The sequence below is a fragment of the Physella acuta genome, unplaced genomic scaffold (genome assembly GCF_028476545.2).
Source record: "Physella acuta isolate Inbredline_101_S28 unplaced genomic scaffold, ASM2847654v3 ptg000933l, whole genome shotgun sequence".
Classification (NCBI taxonomy): domain Eukaryota; kingdom Metazoa; phylum Mollusca; class Gastropoda; family Physidae; genus Physella; species Physella acuta.
In genome coordinates, this window is record NW_026732450.1 from 306,215 (window position 1) to 334,189 (window position 27,975).

Consider the following 27,975-nt stretch of genomic DNA (forward strand, 5'->3'; position numbering starts at 1 on the left):
TTTTTTAAAATATATTTTTTTTTGCAGTAATTTTTTGAATTTTTCACTTGTAAATAGTACTACCACCACTTTCATCCTATTACCACCACTATATATATATTCTACCATCATATATATTTGCCCACCATATATATTCCACCAGACCCAACAGTTCCCCCCCCCCCCCTGGAAGAAAGCCTAATTTTCATCCTATTACCACCATCATATATATTCCACCACCATATATCCCACTATATATATTCCGCCAGACCCAACAGTTTACCCCCACTGGAAGAAAGCCTAACTTTCATCCTATTACCACCACCATATATATTCCACCGCCATATATCCCACTATATATATTCCGCCAGACCCAACAGTTTACCCCCACTGGAAGAAAGCCTAACTTCCAGCCATTAAGCTCCTCCACACCAGCCATGTTCAGCCCTGCTAGACAAGCTCACATGCGCCAGAGCATGCAGATGACCACTATCAACATAAATCCTGATTGCATGTGAGTACTCATTCATTGCTGTAGTTGCTAACTAGTGTTTTAGTACTATTTGCCTACTTAGGGCTAGCCAGTGTGGTACAATCGTTTTTACATATAGAGCAGTGCTGTATCCATTGAAGTGTAGTACTAGTGTGTAGGAACTACTTTTAACACTGCATATACCTGTAGTAGCTAGCCACCACTGCTTGTTTATTTTGTGTGCAGACCTTTCTAAAGTTACTGACTAATATATATATATTCTAAAATTATCTATTTTCCTCTCTCATTTTTTATCACTAACCAATTACAAACAATTATAGTAAGTACTTCGAAACCAATCTGATGCCTTAACGAAGGTTTTAAAATTAGGCGTCAAGAATACTCATCATGGAGGTTTAAATTTTATGGGAAGAAGAAATCCAACATTCTTGCTGGAAAAATAACATTTTGTACTTCCACAGAATGCTAAATGGGGGAACAGGCAAAGTGGAGAATAAGTTTATTCCCTCAATAAAATCTGAAGCAAACATTACCATACAGGGTTATATTTTAAGTTAGGATCAAGTTTAGGGTTTTTTTTTTATAGGAAGAGGGGGGTAGAGCAGTACCCCAATTAGGTTAGAGAAATTGACACAAGGTTAGTAGCCACGATAAAAAGCAGAAAAAAAACCAAAAAGACAGCTTGCAAGGGGGTAGAAGGAAAGTGTAGGCTATGAAAGACAAACTCTAATTTATCAAACAACTTACCGTAAGGCAAGAATCCCACACACACAATACCCTGGCATCTGGTGACCATTCCAACCCAGCAAGGTCGTCTGTTTCACTTTCAAAGTGCTGAGAAATAATATCATACGATAAAATAGCGTGGAACAAAATTCTGAGAAATAATATCATACGATAAAATAGCGTGGAACAAAATTCTGAGAAATAATATCATACGATAAAATAGCGTGGAACAAAATACTGAGAAATAATATCGTACGATAAAATAGCGTGGAACAAAATACTGAGAAATAATATCATACGATAAAATAGCGTGGAACAAAATTCTGAGAAATAATATCGTACGATAAAATAGCGTGGAACAAAATACTGAGAAATAATATCATACGATAAAATAGCGTGGAACAAAATTCTGAGAAATAATATCGTACGATAAAATAGCGTGGAACAAAATACTGAGAAATAATATCATACGATAAAATAGCGTGGAACAAAATTCTGAGAAATAATATCGTACGATAAAATAGCGTGGAACAAAATACTGAGAAATAATATCATACGATAAAATAGCGTGGAACAAAATTCTGAGAAATAATATCGTACGATAAAATAGCGTGGAACAAAATACTGAGAAATAATATCATACGATAAAATAGCGTGGAACAAAATTCTGAGAAATAATATCGTACGATAAAATAGCGTGGAACAAAATTCTGAGAAATAATATTTATACGGTAAATAGCATGTGAAAAATGCTGAGAAATATCTAATGGTAAATAGCACAAAGCAAAGTGCTGGGGAATAACTTCTTAGGGTAAACAGTATGGAACAAAGTCCTGAGATGTAATACAGTATGGTGAATAGCCAGGAACAAAGTGATAAGGAATTATATCTAAGGCAAATGGGACTGAGCCAAACTTACCCTAATAAGTGACCATGACTGGCATGAGAATATACTGATATGGTCTTTACAATCCCTGCGTTCAGCTAGGGCCATATATTTGCCACCTCTGCTGAAGTCTAGACCTGTTGATGTGTGGGTGATTTAAAAAAAAAATGTTATTATATTTATTACAGCCTTACTTTACTAAATATCTTTACTTTGAAGACATATTTGTAAATAAGTACCTTTACTTGTTATACTATTTTTATGCAAAACTGCATTAAAAAATTAAACAATATTATATAAATAAGAAACAAACAATACTGACCTTTAGAACATTGTTTGGGATAGCGGATGTATGACACTGATTTTGTAACCAAAGACCAGACTGTTACCCGTAACTTTGAAACGAGACAGATTACTTTTGTAAAGTTTGTGAATTCATTGAAATTTTTATTTGAAAGTAAATAAATATGATAAAAATAAAAACTAACCTAGCAAATTGGATATCACTTACATGAAAATCTGCAGTGGTTAAAATATGCCGACTGTCTGGACCCCACACGACAGAACAAAGGCCAGCTGAGCCTTCATCTATTTTACAATGCCAATCTGGTACCTCAAGTGACCAAACCTAAAGATATAAAGACGGCGTTAGTATAAAAGACTTGTTTTCAGTTGGCCTATTTAAATTTAACTATTATATTAATATAAAAAATAAAGAAGTATGGGGGGGGGGGGGGGGGGGGGTAAATAAAACTTTGTTCATACCTGAACCATTCCTCTTTTAAACATTCCACAGAGTATAAACTGTGAATCTCCTGACCACTGAAACATAAATATATTTACGATTGAAAAAGAAACAACAACAAATGAAAATAAATCTTTCTATATATGAAGAGGGCAATATGCTTTAGTAATAAGATTATTTTTGCCAGTACCATGTATTCTAAAGAAAGTAGTTTTATAGTATTTCAAAAACTTGAAAAACATGTAATGCAGTCCCATACATTTCAGTAATATTCACATTGGATAAAAGGGCAGTGAAAATAAACAGGTGTAATATTCAACAGGTCCAAAACAATGAAAATAAGTTTTAATGTCAAATAAAACAATAACTTACCTGTATTGATTGTATTTCATCAAGGCAGGAAAACAGGTGCTGAATTTGAAGAGTTTCAACATCTCTTATTACAAGCCTATAATCCACAGCACTAGCCTTATAATAATAATGAAAAGAAAAAAAAAGAGTCTAGATTTAGGTGGTAGCTATGACCAAATAATAGATTAATAGAAACCAATTAAGAGGCAGAGGCTATTCCAAGTCAGCTATCATTTCATGCAATATTATTGGGAATCATTTCTAACAATACTATTTTACACAACTGCAGAAGGAGGTAGGCCTAGATACTCATGTTGGTAGAAGTTACTAGAAGTAGAACAGAGCTAAACTAGTGTAAATAATACTACAATTTATTACTCGATGGAAGCAGTGAAGTAAACGGGTTGGTGCAATCATTATTTTCAAATTTGCCCTTTTTTTGTGATAAAACTAAGAAAAAATTGTTATGGGCTTATAAAAATTTTTGTTTAGTAACAAAAATACTAAAAACACCAAATAGGCCTACACATCCAATCTTTTGTAAAGCACAACAAAATGATCACAATAAAGTTTTTATAACCACATTTATTTTTATAACATTGCTAGTAATGTGCCACTAAGTTGTCTCATTGTTAAGGCTTTAATAGAAGTATATTGTGATTTATTTGTCTCAAATATTAGGCCTATAGATAATTGAATAATAAACCAAAATCAATGGCTAAATATATCAATATAGGCCAGAAATTAACTTTAAACAGCAGTGTTTGCAAGCAATATTTGCTATATAAACAGCAGCCATTTGTAAATTAGAGTGGCTTCCCCTGAATCTGTCGCTATAAGTTTACAAAAAAAACTTAAACAAGATGGCTGCTGAAGTAAACGAGCTATGTTGCATTTTAACTTGCTAGTCTTTGTTTATTACTGAAAAGTTTAATACAATTGTTTCAAAACAGGTAGATCTACATGAATGAAACATTTTTGAAAGTTTCAAAACACAAATCTTTCTCAAAATGTGAAATAATTATTAAAATTTAATGAGGCACCTTCTTTTCACATTACTAGCCTCGGCAGATTTTACGTATCTAAAAAAAGCAATAGATTAGGCCTACCTAACTAACTAAAATATAGAATCTACATAATTATTAAAATATTCTAGAATCTAGACCTAGAGATTCTAGAATCTAGGCTATTTTATTCCGAATTTAATATAATTAAATATAGGCCCCCTAAGGCTAAGCCTAATTTAAAACTAATTTTTTTTTTTAAATTTTAAGTTTTCGCTTCCTAGTTACCAAAAATTTTCCATCCGGAGAAAAAATACAAAGCTGTCCCGACTGTCTAAATAGCTCCGAAAAATTCATGTTGGCATCAAATGAATAGTTTTAAAAATTTAATTTAAGAAAACGATTTAAAATGTTGGTTTTGATGAAGTTGAATCCAAAATTTGTCAAGTGTTGACATGCGATGGTAGCCATTTTGTAAACAATAGATACGAAGTGAATTCTGTCATGCTAGGAGAGAAAAAGTATTTTAGCGTAGATATATAGGCATAGGAACATCTATCGAATAAATTTAGATTTAAAAATAAAAATACAATTAGTTCTAATACTATTTTATTATTTTAATAGTAATGTACAAATTGTGATTTCTGCTGACATGTTCCCGCTTAAAGCTGATGGCTCTTGACGTATCCTGCCGAATAAAAATATAGTTTTATATTTTACGTAAAATACATTTAATTTTTCTGAAAGCAAAGTAACTCATGTTTAATGTATTTATAACATTTTAGTTTATTATTAATACATGTTCTGAAAAAAAGAATTTCAGCGAAAATGATATAGATCGATGTTTTTTTATTAACACGTGGTAAGCCTGGTTTACATTTCACGATTGTGGGGTAGGCCCTAAGCCTTGGCCTATCGCGCGTAGTAAATATTCTTCCGATTATTGCACCGCTTCCGTTGCAGACTAGGTTAGCAGTAAAGCACAGAAATTTCATTGTTTTGATTATGCAGGGTCAGTTAGGGGCGAGGGCGTCAGAGACTTGAGTTTGTGGACAACACCAGGCATGAACATTGTTTAAGTTTAACACACATCCTGTTATTTTCTTTTTCACGATTTCGAAAGGATTTACAGTTTTATTTCTTATGCACTTTGAATATTATTTGGAATCTTTTGAGTTTACTTTTCAATATCATTCATTCAACTTAAAAGTTTTTAATCTCATGAAATTTCTCTCTGAGACCTAAGATAAGCCGGACTAAAAAAAAAATTCAATCCATACAATTGACTAGCGGGTCACTAGCGGTAGTCATATTGCATTCATAAGGCATAATAAATGGCATTAATATTCTCAATCCTGTACGTGTAGAATGTAGATAGATCTAGATTTCTAGATCTAGTCTAGATCTAGAATACATCTAGAATCTAATCTAGATTCTAGATCTAGTAGATAGATCTAGAAGATCTAGACTCTAGATCTCTAGCTAGAGTCTATACTAGAATATCAAGAATAGGCCCCTTATTTTTTAGCGCAATTTCCATTCTGGAGAATTGCGTTTATTAACGCGTCATTTCTGGGAATGGATGGATGAATGTATGGATGAATGTGTGTCCGGGCTTTAAGTCGTATCTCCTCCTCAACGAAGCAATATCGATGACTAGTTCCAAAAGCAATTATGTTAAGCAAGTTACGAGAATGAGCATAGGCCATAAAAATTCCGGGTTTCTTTCATGTATTTCCCGGAAAAGCCAAAAAACCTCGAAAAAATGCAGTTTTTGGCCCATATCTCGGCAACCAGACCACTTAGCGACTTGAAACATGTACCAATCGATTCCTGTCATAATTTAGAACAATATTGCCGAAGAAAGTTTTCAAAAATATTCTCTCGTTCGGTCACAAATTTTAAAATTACATAAACACCTACAAACCGATTGTTCTTCTAGCTTGAACGCACCCCAACATTATACGTCAGAGCTATTTTTAGATAACATAAGGAAATTGCGCATAAATGTCACTAGACTTTTTAATTAACTTGTTTTAATCTAGATCTAGATCTAGTACTTAATACTTATGAAATGAGTCTAAACTAATGTGTGCATCAATCAGGCATCAGTAATATAATTTTATTATCACTGTGTTCCAATAACTAATTTTACAAAACCATCATATGATCATTAAAATATTTTCTGACAAATACAATGAATGAATATTTACTACAAATCTGTGTGACTTTAGCCAGTGCCTTTCAGACACCTTTACTTTAATTCAGCAATCAGCTTTACTCTTCTTTAGGAAGGGTTCTCTTAGTTTTGCAGGTGCTAGAATAGATTCTAGTCTAGATCTAGAAATCATGCATTTAGAACTCCCATTAATGATTAAGTTCTGTTATACCACAAGAATCAATATTATTGACCATTTTCTTTTAGAACACTTCTTTGAATCTGAATGCAAATGTAAAATACAAGAACATATTTCTAGCTAAATTCAAGGTGAAGCCACACATTTCTGAATGTGTGTCTCAAGGCAACAGCAGAAGTCATACTTTTGTGCAGTAAACCTAAATATTCAATTACAATTTTAGGCCTAATGAATTATGTTTTCGTTTTGATATGAAACTCATATTTTAATTGATTTTTTCTTTAAGCACAGTGATATTGATGCACAGTTTATTTTTTGCAGAGTAAAATATATATATATCTACCTACCTGTTATAAATGTGAAAAAAAAATCTTATTTTACCTATTTATTAAGAAAGGGGTTGGGTGAATGGAATTATGAAGCTGGTGGGGTTTGTACCAAAAAAAGGTTAAGATCCACTGCACTAGATTCTAAATCTAAGATTCTACATTAGCATGGTGGATCTATATGTTATACCAGTGACTGATAATGGCACAGAAAGGAATCATTGAAACAAGAGACTTGTAGTTCTAATCCAAATTTTAACAATTAGGCCTACACAAAACCTTAGATTATTATACTTCTAACATGATAACATAACACTTTTATATTTGGAAAAGTCTATTGTAGAACATGAGTTAGTGAGTAATACCAATGCTCAACTAAGATAGATTAGATCTAGTAGTTAAAGTTGCTGAATGACTGAAGTAGTTTAAAGTAATTGTCTAAGTATTAAATAGGTTAATCTAGGTATAGTGTAAAATTATAGTGCTCAGGCAACTCTCCAGTATTATATAGTATGCCTAGTGTATTAGTAGTCACTAGTTATGCCTACTCTTTGAGGCAGATTACATATAACCTAATTAGTAATTTATGAAGCCTATTAATTAAATATCCATACAAATTTGACTTATTCTTAACTATTTAAAAAAAATTAACAAGAGCCTATAGCCTAATAGTTTGTAATATGCTTAAAAGGTTCCCTTTTGGACCTGGAGTCCTACAGGGCAGGTCAAATAGAGTGCCCCTGTTTCTGTGATTTGGCACATGAAGGTGTGTTGTGCATAGTATGCCAAGCCATCTTTTCATTCCCTGACATAAGAGTTGGATGGACTCAGGGACCTGAACTTGAGACTTTCCTGTTAGCAGACAAATGCCCCACTTTTGGGCCAGGCCTTCCCATGTATTGGACTTAAATAACCAATTTGTTTCATAGTCTTGTGTTGCATTCTTCAATAGTAGATCTACCAGTAATTCATTGATGACATGTTTATATTTTTGTTGTGTTTTTATTTATATTTAATATTTTTACATTCTTGTCCCTTAGGTATGGAAAGGTAAATGTTCCAATGTCTCAAATTTCAAGTTCATCAACCCAATCACTTTTACCCATGTCTCAGAATTCATTCAATGATTTGTGGCATTGCTTGCAAAGTTTTGGAGCTGATCCAGAGTAAGTGCTATGTACTGATATGTCAAAAGACACATGCTTAAAGGATAGAAATTAAGTATATTGGAAGAGCTTTTTTTGTGACATGTCCTGTCAGTTTTTACTATGTTGCATTAAATTTGTCATGGCCATTGTCTAAAATTTGGTTATATTTTGTGTTTGTTGTTGCAAAATTTTACAGTAGTCAGCTATTAACATTGATGTGTTTTGCTGTTATTGGTATTTTAAAGTAATTGTTTTTTAACTTTTGTCCTTGTTTCTAGCGACTTTACCAGCTTAGACGACAAAGTTGATTTTGAATATCTTGGTGAAGATGGAGAAGAGAAAACCACATTGGAGGTGGAGAGGATTCAAATTCGACCAGCAGGTCACACAGATTTTGTGAGTAAACATACTGTTTTTAATATACTGAATTTTTTAAATTTGCTAAAAGTAAATATCCTTTTAAAGAGGGTTTTATAAGTCCCAGGTAATAATTTGACACCCCTTTAACTGTATGATACGGAACACATCTAGGCTTTGTGACAGCTGGTGTGCTTTTGTTTTTACTTGCCAACTTCTGTTGACAGTCTTGGAGTATGTAAATGCTGTTATTTAGTGCACAAGCATGTAAGTGCATATTATCATGATTATAGTAGTATACTGCAGTTTTTGTAAGTTGTGTTTTCCAAAATAATTATTTTAAGTGTTTAAAGGTTTATGCATAAATTAAAAAGTTTGGAAACCAAATGTTGGATTTTCAGCATTTTTTAAATCAGATTTCATGTTTTAAGGTCAATTTTAATTGCTAGATATGTAGATCTAGTTTAGATTTTTATTCTGATTGCCAATTATTTCAAACTTTGACATGTTCTGGCTTTTCATTCACTAAAGGGGAGTAATCGGTTTTTGAGACTGCCCTTTTAAGAAAATTCAGGTTAACTCCCTTGACATGTATATTTTTTTGCACAAACAACATTGTGCAAAACTCCCTAGGTTTATAATAGGGCCTACTTTAATTTAATTAAAAAAAATAATTTTATGCTCTAAATGATTTTTATTTGTCTTTCAAACTTAATTCAAGATGTTAACTTGAGTAAGTTGGGCATACTTTTCCTGTTGTCTTTCAGTTCTTGTATATAGTTGTTTTGGTACAGATTATGCATGATTTTTTTAGGGTGGTTTAGTTCTAAAAAAAATTCTATATCTGTTGTGTTTTTTATAAAAGTTTGATTGGCTAGTTTATATTGAACCAAATGTGTATGTGCAAATGATGATTATTGAGTGGATATAAATCAGAAAATCTTTAAAAACAAATTAAACCGTGGCAACAAACATTACTGCATCAAATCCTTCCATAATTAAATAAATTGAAGAGAAAAACTGTTAGCATCAGGTGATAAAACAGCTTAGCCTACATAATTGGTTATTTTTTCTATTAATTTTATTTAGGGGGGATTTCCCTCAACATAATTACACATAATTAGCAAGATTCATCTGCTTAGTGGTTTGAACTTGAGATTGTTTTAAATTTAGGGCCTATCCATTATATATTCAGCTGATCTATAACACATTTTTGTCCCATATAAATTCAAATGCCATAAGCTATTAAACATAATCTTATTGTGGATCTCAACAGTTCTTCTATGTTTAAATTGGGCCAAATAAATTCATTTTATAGATGTATCTGTTTTAATTAATGGCCACTTTGTTGCAGAGTTTTACTTCTGGTACCTAAAGCTAGCATTTCTAACCTGCTTATGGATTTTTAAAAATGTCTATAGATGAATCTTTTTTGTTGAGACATGAAAAATGTGGCAGAAAATGGGTTGTCTGTATCTATGCAAATTTTATTTATGTTTATGTGGATCTGACCAGAATAAGGAAAAAAATGTATCATGCTGTGGAAGATATGGACTTTTATCTATTATCCCAAAGCTTCATCATCAAGCTTATGTAAAAATAATAACTGGTAGTGCACCTGTTATCTATATTAAAGGTTCAAAAGTACATTTTCACCTTCTGTTCAAATTGTGTATCTGAGGAATTTCAAAACTTTACATCTAATACCCAGCTTTTTAGTTGGCTACTTTTAAAATAATTTGAATAATGTAAAGTAAGCTTGTTTTTTGTTGTTTTTTTTTAACTTAAAATACAAATATGAACTAATATTTGGAAATTAAAATCTTTAAATATATATACTAAAATGTATATTCTAGCTCAAACTCAATGGTAAAATGACTAGTGTAATCTTAGAAGGTCACTTTTTAAAATCACATTTTTAATTTTAAACATTATGAAATAGTCTCTTAAACTGCATTTAAAATATTCTATCAATATTTTATGGGAATATATTTTTAAAGTCACCGAGGATGATCTGGACTAATTAATTTCATTTACATAAAATTAAGCTTTGATATTTAACAGATTATTTACAGTTTTGTTGACAATAATTCACATATTATGAGGTTTACTAATGTAGTTTAAAAATATGAAATTACATGTTCCCTGGCATGGTTTTTGATCATTTGTTTCTTTTTAAACTGTTTACTTCTACTACCATTACCACTGTTTATATCACCAATTATCCTATTGACATTGATAAAACTGAAGTGGTAATGATACTACATTTATTATCTATCTTTACTTGTGAAGGCTATTAACTAATACATTTTCTCTTCTTGAACTGATTGCTGTATCTTAAAAGTGCTGAGATTAGAGATAAACCACCTATTGACATTTCTTTATTTGTTATAAGAAGAGTTGTGGTTAGTGGTTTTTTTTTAACGGCATGAGAAAAGGAGGGGTATACATAGGGATCATTCATTCAGGTTTCCACAAAAGAATAAGAGCAATTAGCAGCATATTTTAACCAGCAAAGTATTAAACTAATCCTAAGGACTTTTCCATTTTCAACCAAAAAATCATACAAAGTATTGAACACTTATTTGTCTTTTGAATTAAGTGTTAAAAGTATTATTCTCTTTCTTAATATCAATAATATTAATATGGCATAAGGTCTCCTGAGGATTAAGACTTTGTTTACTCCAGCGATAGTAGATGTAGGCCTGCTAATTGTAGTAAAGTTCTACCATAAATGACATCACCGTGGGTTGGGGGGAGGTTTTCTAAAAGAGTGACAACATACTTTTGTAATATAATAACTGAATTTTAGCCATTATTTCACTTAGTTAAAAGGTTGGTTTTTTTGTAAATTGCAAAAAAATAATTATTAAAATATACTCAATGTTTACTAAGCTCAGTAAATATTTCAGGAAAAAAATCACTGGTTAAATTTTTTCGCTATTTTGAGAGGGATCTTACACTAAAATGTGATGTCATTTTAGTTGTTATGCTCTCCTTATAGTGACGTGTATTATTAGGGAGGACGGCATGGCTAAAGCAGTAAAGCTCTAGGCTGCTTGCTGAATTTGAATCTCTAATTCAAGTTAAGGAAAGTAAAGGCGGTTGGACAACATGCTGATCACACCTTCCCTTAATATGCCTAGGTCAAGAAACACACGAACTCTACTTTATCTGTTCAATGGATCACTAGGTCTAACAAGGATTCTTTTCTTTTTCTAACTGGGGGGGGGGGGGGGGGTGTAACAATTTGTTTTTTTAAATTGGGTAGTCAATACATAATTTGAATGACCCCAGTATAGTTATGTGATTTTCATGTTGAGCTTGGTTTATTTTGAAAAGCAAGAGCTGTCTTAATTTTGTTTTACTTTTTCTATGGTGGATAAGAGTTATGTTGGTTTTAAAATGTAAATACTTGTGTTAAATTATTCATGTGGAGGTCTGCATCAAGCTGAAGCTCCCCCCACCATAATCAACATGCATCCCCAAAACGTCATTTTTAAAAAAAAATTTACCCTCCTGTCTGGATGTCATAAATGGATGACCCCCATATTATTAGTTGAGACCTTAAGGAAATAATCCTTTGAGATAATAAAATCTTCATCACAATATGTGGGTTAAGTCCATACATATCTAGAGGTAGATAAAGTAATTTAGTTTTAAAAGGTGGTTTGTATTAGTTTCTGAAACATAGGGGTACTTGATGTGACAGTCCAATTAATGGAAAAGTTAATGTTACTTGTCTGTCTGCAATACAGAAGGTCATAAGGGTAGAGCATTATGTTTTCTTTGTCTGTGTTCCTTTTTTTCCCACTAGGCAACGTATTTTAGTTACACTTGTAGCTCCTCTACTCACCAGCTATTTCAGCATCCCTACATATTTTGTACTTATCCTAAACAAGTTATTTTTTAATGTTCCCATGATTTATCGATACCACGTTAATTTTGCTTTAGTAACATAATTTATTCCCCCTGTTATTTCTGGTGTTGTTTTTTTTCTTCATATACCAGTCTAATAAGCATCATACACCAGTGTAATGTATGTTATACTTATTACTATCTTTAATCTTTATTTACAAAAGCTCTGGGCTTATTAGTTGATGCATGTCACGGTGTGGTTATTCTAGACCACGGGTTCCCAACCTGGGGGTCGCGACCCCCCTGGGGGTCGCGAAGGTTTTTCTGGGGGGTCGCCAACTGGTATTCTAACTAAACCTTAGTAACAAAACATAAATATTTAGAAGAATTTTTGACATTCGGCTTCATTAACATCACTGGAAATGTAATAGAGAAGAAACAAAGCGCACTGTGCAAAGTTGTTCTCAGTCACGAATCTATGAAATCTTCAAAACTAAAACGTCATTTGAGACGAGTCATTCGGAACACAGCAAAAAATATATGGAGTTCTTTCGTCGGTAAGAAGCTTGTTGCAAACGACAGAGACTTGATCGAACAGGAAGTTTTCACAAGCATTAGTGCAAGCATCAAATGAAGTCGCGATAGAAAATGCCAAGCAAAAAAACAGAAAAAAAACCAATAGGAGAAAATCTCATCAAACGCTGTATGTACGTAAATGTTAAATAACACATTTTTATTGAAATTAAGCTTTCACCATTGTTTGCTTTTCAAGTTGATAAATCAGCAGACGTGAGTTCGTGTTCGCAGTTGCTTGTCTCTGTCTATATTCATGCGGATGATAGCTAAGAAGAGTTGCTCTTTTGTGAAGATAACATGGAGAAAATAAATACCTTTTTTGAAACTGGATGATTAAAATGTGTTAGAACGGCTGTGGGGGTTTGTACGGATGGTGCGCCATCTATGTTTAGCTCAAAATCGGGCTTTCAGAAAACAGAAAAGATTTAGCTCCCTAACCACTGCCTTAACCAATCGACATCAAGAGTCCATTGCTAGTATAAGTCGTAAATTATATAAAATCTGGAGCCTTCAAAGAACTGAGAAAAAAACATTAATATAGATCACGAGGTTCTCCTCTTCTACACTACAGTACGCTGGCTGTCAAACGAAATGTTGTTAATTGTGTTTTTGAATTGAAATCTGAAATCAAATTGTTCTTGGAAGTGCAAAGGAAACAAGACTCTTTGGTATACTTAAAACGACATAGAGTGGTTGGAGAGAGTATCATACCTAGCAGATGTGTTCGAACATCAAGATAAGCTTAACATGAAGCTTCGGGGAAAATGAACGAATATTATAACTTTCCATGATAATCTCGGGGCATTTTTATCAAAGCTGCAAAATCGGTAAAGACAATAAATCTTGGAAATATTGTAAATTTGAGAAACTCTGCGGTGTGGTAGATGAATCTGAATGTGAGATAATTAAAATTTTGAAAGAAGCGATTTCTGGGCATCTTGAATCTCTTGAAAACGAACTGCATCGCTATTTCTCTGAGCTGAAAAAAGAAGAATCTGCATTTACGCATTACCCATTCTCTACTTCCCTTGATGTTGCCAGCATTCCCGATGAATTACAAGATGAATTCTTTGATTTGCAGAATGATTCCGAGTAAGATGAAAAACTGCACACACAATTTTGGTGTAGTATTCACCATTCATACCCAAACGTAAAATTGATTGACTTTTCGAGAATATATTTTCAACACTATTCTTCGATTAAAAACAAAATTAAGATAATTATAATGACATAGGTTGGCGTTAACAAAATGTTTTTAAATTAAAAACTTAACCACGAAGGTTTAGTGAATAGTATAGGCGTAGCGACCCTTCCCGGCGCCCGGGGACAAACTTTCGATTTGCACCCCCCCCCCCCCTCGAACTTTTCATTTGCATCCCCCCCTCATTCGATTTGCACTCCCCCCCCCCCCCTCGAACTTTTCATTTACACCCCCCTTCAAACTTTCAATTTGGCGCCCCCCCCTAAGGTCGGCGCCCGAGGACATATGTCCCCCCCCCCCCCATCCCCCCTCGCTATTATAACAGTTATCAAGAGTAGTTCATATTGAAAGTCTACTAGAAAATCTTATTTTAGTGCTTATTAATTTCCATACTAATTTCGGCTTTTTAATTCTATGGGGGTCGCGGGTCACTTACTTTTTATAAAAGGGGGTCGCCACTCGAAAAAGGTTGGGAACCACTGTTCTAGACCATATCCCCTATTATTACTTGCACCGCAGCACCGTTTTACTGGGTTTTTTTTTAAAAATCATCGTGTTTTTTTTTTTTTACAAACATTGATCACGGTAATGGTGTGATCTGATCTCTGCAACTTTAATTCTACATTCCTTTATTTCAAAAGAGTGAGGACACTTTAGCTTATAGGAAACGGGCTACTAGTGTAGGGTTGTTTATTAAACTCTAGCGGCAATTATCTGGGCATTTAAACCTGCACAGTTATCAGCAGAGATGTGATGTGAATGCGCGCTATCGATTTCCTCACAGCAAACCTCTACCTGGCTGCTTATTGATATTTCGTTGACCCGCAAAATTTTATCGATTTTGTGGAGTTTTTCCCTCTTTTAACGCTACTCCACAAGTTGCGGGTAGAAATCTTATGGGAATTTCGAATCTCCGCTTATAGTATAAAAGTTGTTTATTCCCCGTGTATTACGCAAGTTTTGTGATCAAATGGCATTCGCTTACCAATCTTAAAATACCATCCCCTTTAATGAGTTGCCTTTTTGTTGTCGGGTTAAAGCCCTAAAAAAACGTCAAATGATGTACCCGTAAGTGGATGTGCTCATGTTTTACGTGAGTGGAATAACCGGTAGGAATAACCCGATTGTATCATACGGTGCCATCATCCTGGAATTTCCTTCTTCGTCCTATCTTGTTTGGTCTTTGACTCATTACCTAATTACATTCATCGATTTGAATTCCCGCTCGTGATTCAGGTTGTATGTTTTAGTTTGTGATGAACAATACTTTGTTGATGCTGTCTGAACGCTGTGTTGGTGTTATTGGCAGATTTATCGTGTACAGTTTTTCTTTAAAGACGTCTGTGTAGTGTGTACAAATATATTTTTCTTTAGTCCTGTTGATCGATATCGGTTATTGTGTTTTGAAATTGAAAAGACCGACTACATTTTTCAAGAAGTTGAAACGTGAACTAATGACGCCATGAGTTGGATATGTTTCTAGTTGTACATTTTTCTTTTTCAAACTATCAACTCTTGTCTGGATTTAGTCGGCGTAGGATATACAATGCTTGCTTTTTACCTGGAAGGAATAACGGTAAATGTTAGTCACGTGGTTGCCAACTCAACTGAAGCGTGACGATTGTTTAGATAAGGTATAGAGGCCTGCTCTCGAATTCCTTTTGGTTTATGAAGCATAACCAGTTGTGCTTAAGATTGGGTTTATGTATTTATTTTTAAAACTTAGTTTCTGAGCAAAATACCGATACTAGAAAACAAAACGATCAAATATATACTCATCCAGTTTCTACTCTTCTTGCGTGACTTAGTATTTTTTTTTTTTTTTGAACGAACGAAAGGCTTTTAGTGGAGTGGTGTATAACAGCACACGTCAAAAAAGAAGGGCGGGCGTATTTGATATTAACTGACGCCACAATCTGGGTCATATCTTTGAGTTGATCAGAGCAGTAGAGTTGTAAGGTGTTTATGATAACGGTAAATACAGGCCGTTTTTTTTTCTCGCATGCCAAGACACGACCCGGTTTTTTTAAATTCGGGGACATTACAGAGAGGGGGTGTTGGTGGTGTTTGCTATATTTACCTGCAACATAACGGTATATTTCACCTAGTGAAAGTTAGCAGGCGTGTTGGTTGCTAGTGCCGGTAGAAAATCAATATTTCTTCGCGCTAAATGCGCGTTACTAATAAAAGATCGATTCTAACGTCCAGTAATGGCTACTAAATTAAAAGTTTGTTCTGTTTATGTTGTGTAACTATTATCAATAACGAAAAAACTATGTTCCACTTAGTTTTTAAAATATTAATTTTGTAATTAGTTTAGAATTACATTTTTTCATAACGCTTAGATTCAAGAGCCTATGGGGCTGGGGAGGGAGGGGGATCGAATGTATAAATCGATCACTACCAATGTTCAGTTACCAATAGCTATCGGGTATTGAACACCACGGTAAAGCTTTGCGCGAATGGCACCGGCGAGCGGACGAGCTTGGAAAACAGTTCCAGTACCGCTATCCACCTTTCGATACCGGCCTATTGTCTCCCCTGCGCATGATTGGCTATCGGCCCGATCAGCGCCCCACTGCGCTGTTTGTGTGTGCGCCTATCTATGTGTATGTAAATCTGTTGTCAACGTCCTCGTGTCCTAGCTTGCCTTGACAACCTCGCGACAAGATCGAACTTGTTTAAAGTTCGATCTACAGCCAATACTATCACTATCTCGTTGCGTTAACATTGGAATAACCAAAAGGCCGCACTTGCTGTGGTTGGCAATAAGCTATGAATTTATAACAACACTCTTGGATTTGTATTTATTCCGTCCAGTATTTGTTTTAGTGAAGGATTATTTTATTTTGATAATCTTTAATCATGATTAAAATGGAGAGATTAGGGTTTACAACATACAGGGTGAGTGTAATTTATTTTCTTATATAGTGGGCGTTAACTTTTCTCTTTACTAAATAGGCTTGTTGCAATGTTTACTTAAAGCTGCCTACTGTAGTCTTTCAATTATGTAACTTAATTGTTAAAACATTTTGTGCTTTATAAATAATATTTCATTCTCCCCTGACGGATTATATATATATATATATATATATATATATATATATATATATATATATACACGTATATATATATATATATACACACACGTATGTGTATATATATATACACACACGTATGTGTATATATATACACGTATATATATATATATATACACACACGTATGTGTATATATATACACACGTATGTGTATATATATATACACACGTATGTGTATATATATATATATATATATATATATATATATATATATATATATATATATATATATATATATATATATATATATATATATATATATATATATATATATATATATATATATATATATATATATATATATATATACACACGTATGTGTATATATATACACACGTATGTGTGTATATATACATGTATGTGTGTATATAGATACATTTATATATATGCGCAATCATACGTTTACTAAAAATATACATACATACGCACATGTATGCATACATTTATATGTAGACATGTATATATTATATATGTGTGTATGTATGTGTATTTATATATACATACGTATACACTTGTATATAAGTGTGTATTTAAATACATACATATGAAAATAAACACCCCAACAACTTAACATACGATGTGAAAAAGTATTGTCTTTTTTTATTCGAGAATTTAGTATACGATTGTGACATCCCGACTCGCATAAACAGCTGAAATTCCTAGTTAGTTTTTTCCACCTCCGTCTTAGTCAGCAACCTTTGGTCCTCTTGTGTGCTGCTAATATCTTGTGGTCCAGGCTATTATCTTCTTAGTAGAAAAAGTCGTCACCCTTGACGTAGCCTGTATTTGTCCAGCTTGACATTTATTCAATACTTGTATGACAGTCTCCCGATGGCATTTTCATCCTATTTTTCTCTCCCGCTTTGGTCACTTAGTATAGTACTCAATTGATTTTTCCTTCGCTATTTATCCCATCCGATCCTTGTTTTGTTTTTCAGTAATTCCAGACTTTGATTACTTAGCACTGTTTTCAGCTCGTTTTTTTTCCCTGAACAAAACAAAGCTTCAGTTCAGGTTTCGAATAATAGTTTTTTTTTTTTAAATGTATAAATGACCTCTCTACACCCCCAACACACAAAATACGCTTATGCCTTTAAAAAGGAAAACTGTTAAACATTGAAAATGGTTGTTAGAATTAAGGTGTGCAATTTCAGCATACCACTTGAATTTTTATTTTCACCGAAGGATCGCCCATCAACGATGTTTTAGCCGCTTCCATTTCCGTTGTTACGTGTTGTCCCACACAAAATAAGATGCTCAAATGGTTACGGGCTTCTGCAGCCATACCCCTATAATGACCGCAAATAAACGTTTTCATTATATTTACATAAGAAATATTAAATACTTCCATAATTACCGCACATCGTTAAAGTCAAAATTTATATGACTGTATTTAAAACGTGTCATTTATTTGGTCGGCGATCTATTTTCATATTGGGGGGGGGGGGGGGGGGGGTATTGCTATGTCCTATGTGTGAAGCACAGTGCCTACTACGTTTACACACTTGACTCGCTCACATTTTTTTAAAAGTTGTATTACGGGAGGGTGTGGCTAAGTTGTGCTTTTTTTAACTGTAAAAAAAATTATTTTTGTAAACGTTTTTCTTTTGTAATTTGACTATAAACAGATATTAATAAGACGCGTTCTGTTGGGTTATTTTCTTAATAAATGGAAAGCAAATAGAAACGGTTGCATGTGTTACATTGTTTATCAGTGGAGCCCAGTGAATGAAGGGATTATGGCCGATGTTTTCTGTAATTAGGCGCAGAATCGCTAATTAACCATCCAAAACCGTGTAATTATTTTGTCGAATTTCAAATGCGCTTTTTTTTTCACTGTGTAGTTAATTTTTATTTTTTGATAAAAATAGCTATAAAATGTGCGTAATTTCCAATGCCGCCCCCGCCCACCCACACTTCAACCATCTTTTAACTTTGATTGAACGAAGTTTTAAAATACTAAATAAATATTGTGTTAGGCGATCTTGTATTTATTTTCCGATGTTAGTATTGAATTTCCCGTTAAATTATATTTCTCTTGTATGTCTGAGCATGCTGTTATTCTACAGTGAAATTATTAATGTGTTTTTTGTTTTGTTTTATTTTACATCGTTTTGTTGTGTGTTCAGGGTTTTGTTTGTGGCAGTGGCGTAGGCAGGGGGGGTTAGGGGGGGGTCATAACCCCCCCATAGACCTCTCGATATATATAAAAAGTATGAGGGTGGGTGCAAATCGAAAGTTTGAGGGGGGGGGTGCAAATCGAAAGTTTGAGAGGGGGGGGGGGGGTGCAAATCGAAAGTTTGTCCCCGGGTAAAAATTGGAACCCCCCCCCTTGAGACGATCCTGGCTACGCCACTGGTTTGTGCATTGTTTCTAGAAAGTCTGTATCTATTAACCGCCGGTCTTTTTTCCTTGCAAGCTAGCGTTGTTTTACGTGAGACAAAAATGTGTCTAGTTGAAGTAATAACATTTGAGATCATTTGAGTTGGAAAGTAACCTTTCAATACCAACTTTGTGGTGGATAAGTAGTATTGTTTTAAAATGAATAAAATAAAACAAAGGCTTCAAGGTCAACGAGTGTCGATAGCCGTAATGTGACCTTTGACCTACTTTACGTCAACGTTCCCTGAAGGTTTCTGGTAGAAGGCGGGACGTGTTGGTTGTGCGAGTAATTACTCGGTATTAATTAGTGTAAATTTGGTCCTTACGCACATCGATTGATAGCATGAAGAGAAAATTAGATTGGCGCGGAAAGTAAAGATAAAAGATAGTGGGGCTAATGGCTTGAGCTAGTTTGATCTGGTTAATGGCGCAATGTTTCAAGAAGCAATCTGGACTACGTTATATCTTGATTTCTTTACCCTGACGTAATCTACATGAAAGAAAATGTAGCACGCAGTCATTGCTTTTCTTTGTGGTTTCCCCAGTGATTGTTATATTTTTTTAATCTATTTAAAAACAAATAGTATTTAGTAAAATGTTGGCCCAGTATTTTTTTTAAAAAGCATCTTTTGTTTTACTTTGATTTCTTCCCTTTCGTTTTCTTATTACATCACAAAGAATTTTAATAATTTTTAGCCTGGATACTTGGTGTTGTAAAAAAATATTGCTTGTAACAACTACTTGAAATTTTTAATAGGAAAGTAAAAAGTTTTAGATTATTTTAATTTTATGGAGCATGCTCTGAAGTTCCTATTTCTATTTAATTACTTACATAAGAAAGAAAGCAAGCCTTTTCTCATTAATTTTGAATACTTCAAAAAGAAATATAATAGCTTTCCTATAGTTGACTTACAAATTAATATTTTACAATTAAGATAGTTAAATCATTTTAATTTTAGTAAATTTAAAGACAACTTTAAAATGATATTTTTCAGTTGAACCCCATCCTTAATACAGCCAGCTCATCTGGCATGAGTCCTGACTCACAGACCAATATTATTGGCAGCACAGCTTCAAGTCCATATGATGATGTAAGATTAAACTTTTTTTTTCTTTAATCATACATTTTCACACAGCAACTGAAGCTGTTTCATTGCACTTGCTAGGGAATGTACAATATCCTCACAAATAATGCTCCTTATTGATTATAGCTTTTGTTTTATTTTAGGCAATCACATCACCACCTCCATATTCACCACATGCAGGAACCTCATCTATGCCCACAGTGCCATCCAAGTAAGTTGTCTCAACATGTCATTTTCATTAAAATGAACTGGCCGTTTTTAACTGAACCTCTTTTATGATATTATTTTATTTCTTTTTTAGTACTGACTATCCAGGTGATTATGGATTTGAAATCAGCTTCTCTCAGCCTTCTAAAGAAACAAAGTCAACCACTTGGACAGTAAGTGAAAGTGATTGTAATTTATATTTATAGCAAATGTCAGATGAATTACTTAGCATTAGTAAAGTCTTATAGTTTACATTCTTATTATGCCTCAAAAAGAAAAGGAATTTAGGATACCTTTTATCTTACCATCTATCATACTTGTTATTGTTTATGAAAAAAAGTTTTAATGTATATTTAAATTGCAGTATTCTGATTGCTTGAAAAAGCTGTATGTTCGAATGGCCACAACCTGTCCAGTCCGGTTCAAAACAAAATCACCAGCTCCATTTAACTGTCTAATTCGTGCAATGCCACTCTTTATGAAACCAGAGCATGTCCAAGAGGTTGTTAAACGATGTCCCAACCATTCAGTTTCTAAAGAACACAATGAAAAACATCCAGCACCTGCACATTTGGTTCGTTGTGAGCACAAGCTGGCCAGGTATGTGGAGGACCAGAGCACATGCAGGCAGAGTGTCATCATTCCACACGAGACTCCCCAGGCTGGTGCCGAGTGGGTCACAAACCTCTTCCAGTTTATGTGCCTTGGTTCATGTGTGGGGGGGCCTAACAGGCGACCATTACAGATTGTATTCACATTGGAGCAAGATGGAAGAGTGCTAGGTCGTCGAGCTGTAGAAGTGAGAATTTGTGCATGCCCTGGGAGAGATAGGAAAGCTGATGAGAAGGCAGTTGTACCTGCTAAATCTCTGCCAAAAAATGGTACGTTTCTGAAATGTATTGTGTAGTTAATTTTTAAATGTTTGAGAAACATTTAAGAAATGTATTTATGAAATAATTAGTTTGAAATAATTTAATTTGCTTTATTTGGCAGGCTTAGGGTCACTTGGATCCAGATTGTCAGTTAGCACAGAAATGCTCAGTGTTGCAAAGAAAAGAAAGCTGAATGATGATGCTGAAGTCTTTACACTGACTGTAAGTTAAACATTTTCCATTAGGTTGGTAGATTTTAAAAAAATATTTGACTTTGATGATGATAATTTTAAGATTTTATTTGTTCAGTTTAATGAAAAATTGTATTGTATTTTGCTTTTGAATTAATTATAGGTGAGGGGAAGAGAAAATTTTGAGATGCTCAAGAAAATAGCCGATGCTATTGAACTGGCAAACATCATTCCACCTGAAACTGCAGAAGCCATCAAACAAAAACAGTTAGCAGTCCAGCGACAGTAAGTTTTTTTTTTTTTATTAAATACAAATGTATAGAGGTCAGTTTTTAAAAGTATTATTGGATTGTTGTTTGAGGGCCAGCGTGACTATGATATGCTGTGTTGGCATTTATGAGAAAAGACACCAGTTTAATGAAAATCATTCAATGATTCATTATTTTTAACATAATGTAGCCAAAATAATTACATATTTTGTGTTATAAGTTTGTGACATACATAAACCATTTAATAATGAATGAAATAGTTTTGGCAGTAAGGCAAGGAGAACAAATTACTTGCAACACTATTGCATGAAACCTCTAACTTACTAATAATTAAGTCGAACTATATTCAGGGAGGGGTCATAAATAGAAAATAGTATGTGTAAGATATACACTACCATGCGCAGATTATTTTCTTAATCCTGTGATCACACCATGAGAAATATCTTATCATTATTACATGACTTGTTTCTTTCTTGATTGAGATTTTAACTATATTAAAATAATGTTATGTGTGCTTTGATATTGTTTTCAGCTTTTATATTATAAATACTATGTAATACTACACAAGCTAATCAGCCACCTGCATATATTGAGCCAGAGCCTTTTATATCTGTAGTGCTTTTATTTCAATCTTCGAATACAAATGCAACATTTTTTGGTAGCATAAATTTTACATCACAGCAAATTTTAAGTCACCATTCTAAAGCAGGTTTAGGCTAAAATTTTATCTTTACTCTAAACCTAATGAGTTGTAAAAAAAAAAATAATACAGTGACAATTAAAATAAAAAAGAAGCGACATTATATAGGAAATAGAAAAAAAAGTTATGAGAATCAAATAGTTTACATTTTTTTTCGCTCTGGCTCATTGCAGGTGGTTGACTAGTCATGTGGGTCAAGAGTCCAAGGTGAAAAAGAGGAAGATGGTTTCAAAATCAGGAAAATTATTCAAGAAATAGAATTCACATACTTGCACATTTTCAATGGAAGACAAAGATATTCTTCGTGTACCTGCTGTATGACTATTGATAGGATATATTTGATTTCTATAGTTTTAAAAAGGGGGGGGGGATGCAGGAATCACTAAAGTAGTTGAACTAACTGCATTTAAAAATTTGATGGATAAAAAGTTATATGTAGTGTATTACATACTTTAAAAGTACACTCTAAAAATGATATTGATATATTTGGCTAGAAATTAAAATGTGTTATTCATTTTTTATGTATGATTTAAATTAGATCTGTTCTAACTAGATCTGTTTTATCCCTAATATGGGTCCTGTAAAAATGTAATTGGAAGCTGATATCTAGGTGTGGCGGGTAGGCTCAGACTCTTGCCTTATCATGAACAATATTCTGGTTAAGTGGTGGGGTTCTTAATTGCTAATCCAGGGTTAAAGTCTGTAGGAGATATTTCATGCCACCTAGCACTTATGTGCTCAAATATAGGGTTGTCACTAAAATAGGTGCTCAAAATAAGAAAAACATTTTATATGTGCATATTTTAATCTTGTGAGAATTATTGCCAAAAAATGTTGTACTACTTAAAACATAACTATATACATCCTTGTTTATAGTTTAAATACTTTTTATAGCCCTCCATTAGTCTACATAATTTAATGTATTGTCTGGGCTAAATAAAAGTACAGTAAATACTGGTTCATAAGAAGACTTTTTTGTGTAGTGGGGAAAGTAAGACAAATGTGTTTGTAATTGTTTGTTATTGTAAAAGCATCATTCTTAATAACCAAGTAGATGTTTCATTTAATAAACATCCAGGTTAACAATTAAATTAATTTAAAAAAAACTTTCTTTAATGTGCATGTCTCCTACTCGTGTGTCATAAGAGGAAGGTGAGAGGGTCTAGAATTACCCTGGTTTTCAAGCCTACATGACAAGGTAAAGCTAGTACCTTATTGCTTAGCCTTACTGTCATGCTAATAATGGCTTCATAAACATGTATAATAGTCTTCAATACAGTGGGATGGGGGGGAGAGATTAGTTATAGAATAAATACATACTGTATTTTGTGTGTATATATGTATATATACACATTTCTCATTTAAAATGACCATTGTTGTTGTTGTCAATGAGGCTATAAGTTTAAGACTTTTTTTTACTTGCCATACTACATTTCCTTTGGTAATGTGTACTTAAATTCAATGTAAGCTTTTCCCACTTATTCCTACTAGTCTTTTTAATTTAAAACATTTATTAAGGGATCTTAACATATTTTGTACATACTATCAGAACTCAACTATCCCCTTATAAATTCAATTTATGTTGATATTGAAGCTCTTTTTCCGTCCTAAAAATGCATGCCCAACATTATGTGTTGTATTTTTTTGTAAACTTTATTTGACCTAGCTAACTTAACTTGCAAACTGAATATGTATAATTATATTGTTCATTAATTTGAAAATAAATCACTCACTGCCAAAGACAGCAAACACTGAAAAAAAAAAAAGATACTGTATAAGTGAATCTGAAATGTATCTGATTGTAAATGCATTGAACCGATTGTGTCTAAGTAGGGTTACTTATTATAAAACTCTGAAATTAGTGTGTATAAATGTGCTGTAAAGTGCTTTAAGTTAAAATCAAAATATATATATAAAACTTTTTCCACAGTCTTCAACATTGTACTCATACATTGTTTAGTTAGGAATTTTTGTAATAATTAGTTTATTGTACTTTAGTACACTTCTCAAAGGAAGTCTATATTTCCATTATTTTTTCCATGATTTTAGTACATTTATTTATTTATTATTACATCAATTTATAAGAAGTCTAATATATCAGAATAGAAATCTTTTTTTGTTTTTAAAACTGGTCTTGAAAAATATTCATTTCACAAATGATTACACTAAAGTTTGTAACTTGAATGGACAAACGTACACATTTTGTTTTCAATTGCAGCTAGCAGAGAATGTTTTTTAAATTTTGATTCTATTGCATTTTAAAATTCTTTTGTATGAGACCTCCACACTCAGTGTCAAAATCAAACCTGTTAAATTTTGTATGGGTTCTTAATAAAGTAGAAAAAGGCTCATTTACACTGAGCTAACAATAACAAGACCAATGTATTATATATTAAGCAATATATTTTGATTGCTATTTTTTTTTAATCTGTGATATGTTGTGGTATTATGTCAATTTTATAAAATTTTTGTTAATTATTATGTAACTCATTAAGTCATTAACTATGTTCAGGTGTTAAATTTATTTTAAAATAGTTACAAAAACTATAAACATGATTGTTCTTATTTATCAAGAACGTATATATTTGAGATTTGCGGGAAATAGGGAAATTTTTTTCTTACAGACAAAAAAAAAATTTTGTGCCTTAAATCTCATTTGGGGATGTTGACTTTATTTAATGATCTGTTATTATATGTTAGTTAGAGAAATAAGGCTAAACCAGCAATCAAATAAACCATTAAAAAAAAAATTCACCTCTTATGGGGCATCTTGATTTACTTATAGAATCTATAAGTATTTTAATTTTCTTTTAGTTTAAAAATACTAACAAACATTATTTTATTTTCTGTGAAACATTGTCATGCTAGATGTTTACATGAAACTAATGAAAATAAATATTTTGAAATTTTTTTCTAAAATATTTTTGTTGTTTTATGTGTTATAAATATATATTACTCATGGTATGATCACATTATTAACTAATTGTTCCTTTTAAATTATGACTCGCGGGATGGGATAAGTAATTATTGCAAAAATTAGTACGGGTGTTATGAAACATCATTCTACGTAAAATAATCAAATAGTCATTGCATATCAAAATACTGTGGACTAAATGCATGTATTAATGAAAGTCTGCATTGTTCTTCTTGTTTGAAACAAATAATATAATCATAACATAAAATATAACATCAGTATTTCATGTTTCTAACCAGAAGTAATGGATTCAGTGAAAGTAGCTCTGACCATTCCGAAGCTTCAACTTCCACTACGATTAGCACTGATAGTCATCATCCTCATCATCATCCCTTGCCTTATGAGGATGACTTTAACGATCTGCTGAACAATGTCACAAGTTCCAATAGTCCACATGAACTGATGGATGGCTCTAGCTTTGCAGTTAAAAAGGAAGACATTGATGGTCTACTTAGTGAACCTACTGATAATTCTGTTTCAGGGTAAATAAAATGTCTAACTCATTTACTCAACTGCAGTGATAATTAAGTTTTTAGCCTTATGTTTTAGAGAACTAAAATAGTGATTTACTTTATTTCTCTTAAAGGTGGTTTATATTTCGTTGTATATTCTTCTCTTTGTCTGGGATATGTAAAATACATAATTTACTTGTAGAGTTAGCTTAATCTATTTCTGAAAGTGTAACTGCTTAAATGACCCAGCTTAAAAAAAATGCTCATATTTTAACTATATTATGCTAATTACCTAATTTTATTTTCCTCTACAGTTGGCTTGATAAATTAGGTCTTTCTTCCTACCTTGACAGATTTCAGCAAAGTGGCTATGACAACCTCTTTCAGTTGGATGATTTCAACCAAGAGGTAAATAAAATTATTTTGCAAAATTGCAATTTTTTTTCTTGCATACCTTGTAGATACTTGATAAAAGCATCATGAATATAAGTATGGAAGTTTATTCTGAAATTATTTTTTTCAGAATTTGGAGCGAATGGGAATCCCTGAGGCCCACAGAAGAATAATGTGGAAATCTTTGCTTGAGTTCCATCAAGCAAATCAAATGACAGATGTTGTTCAAGCTTTAAGAAGAAGCAGCAGCTCAAGTGAAACTATGCTTCTCCCAACACAGGTACATCTATATATTCTCTCACTAAACATTTTTTATGCCATCCATTTTTTTTTTTGGGTTGAAAACAAATAAGTGCTGTATGGGGGTACTAACAGGTTTTTTTGTGAAATACATTTCTGTCATACTTTAAAGTAGTAACTATTGTGATGAGTGTTTTTAAATCTTATTCTTTGTCTCGAGTTAATAATTTAGTCATAAAAAATTGTCCCCAGCCAAGCTCCAGTACTTCCCAGTCACAGCACAGCCAGCAAAGTGTATACAATCCTGGGTATTACGAAGTTACCCGCTACACTTTCAAGCACACTTTCTCAAGGCCAAAAAAATATTCCAAATATGAGTAATTTGTTTTAAATTTTGTATAAAAAAATTCTGTGTTCAAACTTGATTTTATATTTATATTACTATTTTGTTACATTTTTCAATGTTGAAAAAGGGCTGTCAATGCTGAATCTTTCTAGATAGAGTTTTTTTTAACAACCACAATTGCTAAATACCAATAAATTAAATGATTTCATCATAACAGTAGAGAGCTACACATTTTTATGAGGTCCTTGTTCTGTTTTCCTGTTATTGAAGCTAAAATTGTATATCAGTCTGGGATATGCATTGATAGTTGAATAGATAACCACAGAGCTGGAAACAATTGTATTTGAATCTCTTTGGTTTTTGGTGCTCTTTGGGCAGCAAAAAACTAGCACTGTCAATTTACTCATGTTTATTGGTCTGTACATATTTCCTATTAGTACTGTATATGAAGGAATAAATATTGGGTGTGGTTTCAAAGAAAGACATACATGTTACTTCCTTTATTCTAAGATCACAACAACAAAAAAAAAGGCTATAGATTATTTTAAATGATTGAATTAGTTTTATTATTAAATTATTAAAATGTTTATTTAATTTTTGTTTTAAATAATTTTATTACCTCATTGATTAAGAGGTTAACATTAAAAATTTTGTTTTGTAATTTTGCAGATGCATTTAACTTCAGGTTAAGTAGCTTTACTTTAAGTAAACCTTAAACTTAATTGAGATTAATAAGAACTTTTTGACACTTAAAATTT

General features: G+C 32.7%; 2 protein-coding genes across 6 annotated transcripts in view; one reads left to right on the forward strand and one right to left on the reverse strand.

The window, feature by feature from the left end:
* Positions 1-4,661, reverse strand: part of LOC131953611 (WD repeat-containing protein WRAP73) — a 29,683-nt gene extending 25,022 nt beyond the window's left edge. Inside the window, exons 1-7 of the mRNA XM_059316869.1 lie at positions 4,473-4,661; positions 3,202-3,297; positions 2,850-2,906; positions 2,596-2,712; positions 2,407-2,479; positions 2,118-2,221; positions 1,220-1,306 (exon numbers count right to left, since the gene is read on the reverse strand). Coding sequence (XP_059172852.1) covers positions 1,220-1,306; positions 2,118-2,221; positions 2,407-2,479; positions 2,596-2,712; positions 2,850-2,906; positions 3,202-3,297; positions 4,473-4,541 — 603 coding nt within the window. The 5' untranslated portion in view covers positions 4,542-4,661. The remainder of the gene's footprint in view (positions 1-1,219; positions 1,307-2,117; positions 2,222-2,406; positions 2,480-2,595; positions 2,713-2,849; positions 2,907-3,201; positions 3,298-4,472) is intronic.
* LOC131953610 (cellular tumor antigen p53) lies at positions 359-27,969 on the forward strand. Of its 5 annotated transcripts, none has more exons than XM_059316864.1 (13): positions 359-493; positions 7,908-8,033; positions 8,294-8,411; positions 20,484-20,579; positions 20,717-20,784; positions 20,875-20,953; positions 21,145-21,661; positions 21,774-21,874; positions 22,007-22,128; positions 26,026-26,268; positions 26,553-26,646; positions 26,762-26,911; positions 27,124-27,969. In XM_059316864.1, the coding sequence occupies exons 1-13, from the start codon at positions 417-419 to the stop codon at positions 27,250-27,252; spliced, it is 1,920 nt and encodes a 639-aa protein (XP_059172847.1). In that variant the 5' UTR covers positions 359-416; the 3' UTR covers positions 27,253-27,969. The 5 variants fall into 5 exon arrangements, with proteins under 5 accessions (XP_059172847.1, XP_059172848.1, XP_059172850.1 ...); XM_059316865.1 differs by having other exon boundaries at positions 26,029-26,268; XM_059316867.1 differs by lacking the exon at positions 359-493 and adding an exon at positions 5,129-5,487.
* The last annotated feature ends 6 nt before the right edge of the window (positions 27,970-27,975 follow it).

Coding starts and splice junctions, on each gene's coding strand:
- LOC131953610 (XM_059316864.1), top strand. CDS start 417: ATGTTCAGCCCTGCTAGACAAGCTCACATGCGCCAGAGCATGCAGATG. Junction 8,034..8,293: donor AGTTTTGGAGCTGATCCAGA/GTAAGTGCTATG, acceptor CCTTGTTTCTAG/CGACTTTACCAGCTTAGACG. Junction 20,954..21,144: donor CAAAGTCAACCACTTGGACA/GTAAGTGAAAGT, acceptor TTTAAATTGCAG/TATTCTGATTGCTTGAAAAA.